The sequence below is a fragment of the Polistes fuscatus genome, unplaced genomic scaffold, assembly GCF_010416935.1.
Source record: "Polistes fuscatus isolate 324 unplaced genomic scaffold, CU_Pfus_HIC Scaffold178, whole genome shotgun sequence".
Classification (NCBI taxonomy): Eukaryota; Metazoa; Arthropoda; class Insecta; order Hymenoptera; family Vespidae; genus Polistes; species Polistes fuscatus.
This window is the reverse complement of record NW_025113084.1, coordinates 1-1,851: the sequence shown is the minus strand read 5'-3', so window position 1 is coordinate 1,851 and position 1,851 is coordinate 1. Positions and strand designations below refer to the sequence as shown.

At 25.2% G+C, this 1,851-nt stretch overlaps 1 protein-coding gene across 5 annotated transcripts; it reads right to left on the bottom strand.

Moving 5' to 3' along the window:
- Nucleotides 1-118: 118 nt before the first annotated feature.
- On the bottom strand, nt 119-1,481 carry LOC122515399 (barrier-to-autointegration factor B). 5 transcript variants are annotated; one of them, XM_043632723.1, is made up of 3 exons: nt 1,460-1,481; nt 857-997; nt 119-474 (listed from the first exon to the last, which is right to left on the bottom strand). In XM_043632723.1, exons 2-3 carry the CDS (start codon nt 980-982, stop codon nt 328-330), a joined length of 273 nt encoding a protein of 90 aa, XP_043488658.1. In that variant the 5' UTR covers nt 983-997; nt 1,460-1,481; the 3' UTR covers nt 119-327. The 5 variants fall into 5 exon arrangements, with proteins under 5 accessions (XP_043488658.1, XP_043488654.1, XP_043488655.1 ...); XM_043632719.1 differs by lacking the exon at nt 1,460-1,481 and adding an exon at nt 1,308-1,342 and having other exon boundaries at nt 857-989; XM_043632720.1 differs by lacking the exon at nt 1,460-1,481 and adding an exon at nt 1,295-1,336 and having other exon boundaries at nt 857-989.
- Between the last annotated feature and the right edge of the window lie 370 nt (nt 1,482-1,851).

Here is a 1,851-nt window from a genome sequence, read left to right as displayed (position 1 = left end):
GAACATAATACGCGTGACAGGATTTCTATATGCAAAGTTAAAAATAATATTTTTCTTTTTCTTTCTATCTTTTTCTTTTTTTAGACAAATTGACAAAAATATTTTCATCATATTTTTATATATTTATATATTTTCTAAATGTCAATAATAAAAGTGCGAAGTATAAAATAGTGGCTTTAAAACCTTTGTTCATTTTTTGCAAAAATATAAAGAGCATCGTAATATATATGAAAAGAGTTCTACACGCTAAGTTAGAAAATATTCTTCGATGTTAACGTACTTTTCGCATAACATTAATACTTTAAAAACATTCATTATCTTAATAATTTACAAGAATTCTTCGCACCAATCTGTAAGACACTGATAACAGTCGTTAGATTGTTTTACATTAGCCGAACAAGCATCTTTCATCCACTCTTGAAACAGCTCTTTATTTTTCTTCAAAACTAAGTACTGCCCAAGTACTACGTATGCCTATAAAATATAATGTTTTAACATTGATATTTATACAATTAACCCTTTGCACTGAAAAGCTTTTTTTAAAAAAGATTTAATTAGCAATTTCTTAAAAAGATAAATTAAGTTATTATAATTTGTCTTTATTGTCACATTATGAACTAGAAATATTTTGTATTAAAATAAAAATGACTCCGCTCCTGAGCCGTCAAGTGTAAAAGGTTAACATAACGTACATTCTATGTATAATACTTTGTGCTATATAAAAATTAAAATTACTTATTACAAGTACTATAGAGAGTAAAATAAAATTGGTACGATGTGTCTTGTTCAAAGCGAATGGATATAGAAAAACTTTTTAAATAAAATTTGAAAGAACGTATTGTCAGCATAAACATACTTTATCAAAACCAGCTGCTTCCAATCTTCTTCCAAGAACTTCGCCGACTCCAGCTAAATCGGTGACTGGTTTCTCTCCCATCGGCTCGGCCACAAAATTTTTATGTTTCTGTGATGTGCTAGACATTTTTAACCTAAAATTCTCAAAGGGAATATTGTTATTTATTTAATTGAATGTTTTTAACACAACACATATGTCGGAGTGTGGTCAGTAATTGCCATAAGTTAAGGACATTATAAAATATAATAATAAAAATAATGGATATATTAAAATGATGCAAATATAATTGCGTTCCATGTAACAAAAACAAATATTTATTTCAAAATATTAATTTTATATAGAAATAATAATATTGTGGTGGAATAATGTATGATAAATAAATCTCTATGATAAAATTGCTAGTATAATTGTTATATATTGTTAGTATAAATAAATAACCTTTCTTTCCTACCGTTGTTTCTTTCTTCTTCTATTCAAATACAAATGGAATCTATTATATATATTAACCTTTAATATAATATTCAATACTAAATTATGCAAATTTTATAACTTTATCATTAATTAATAAGTACAGAGAATCAATATTACTGAACTATTACATACTAAGAGGTTAACTTCTATGGACTTTCATGTGTGTATTTAGATATTTTAATAAGAGTGGGGAGAAATTATTTCGAGCGCTATCTTACAGAGAAGATAAGAAACACGAGCTAAATCTTTTTCTTTTCTTTTTTCTTTTTTCCTATGTATTATCAAGAAAATATAAACATTTTTGAATATATTATAAGATTATATGGAAATTATTAATTACTCGAAACAAGAAAATGTATATTATATTTTATTGCACCCGATTTCGAATTACTCGAGGTAGGAAATAAAGAAATATAGTAATTAAATAAAAGTTATTTAAGAATGATCCTTACACGTGTATTAGAATAAGTCCTATTTTCAGAACGAAGTAAAATAAAAATTAAATTTCAACAATTTTTAATTGT

Excerpts from the sequence above, each read along its gene's own strand:
- LOC122515399 (XM_043632723.1), bottom strand. The coding sequence starts at position 982 with ATGTCTAGCACATCACAGAAACATAAAAATTTTGTGGCCGAGCCGATG. Across the intron at positions 475-856 it reads AAGCAGCTGGTTTTGATAAA|GCATACGTAGTACTTGGGCA; the intron begins GTATGTTTATGC and ends TATATTTTATAG.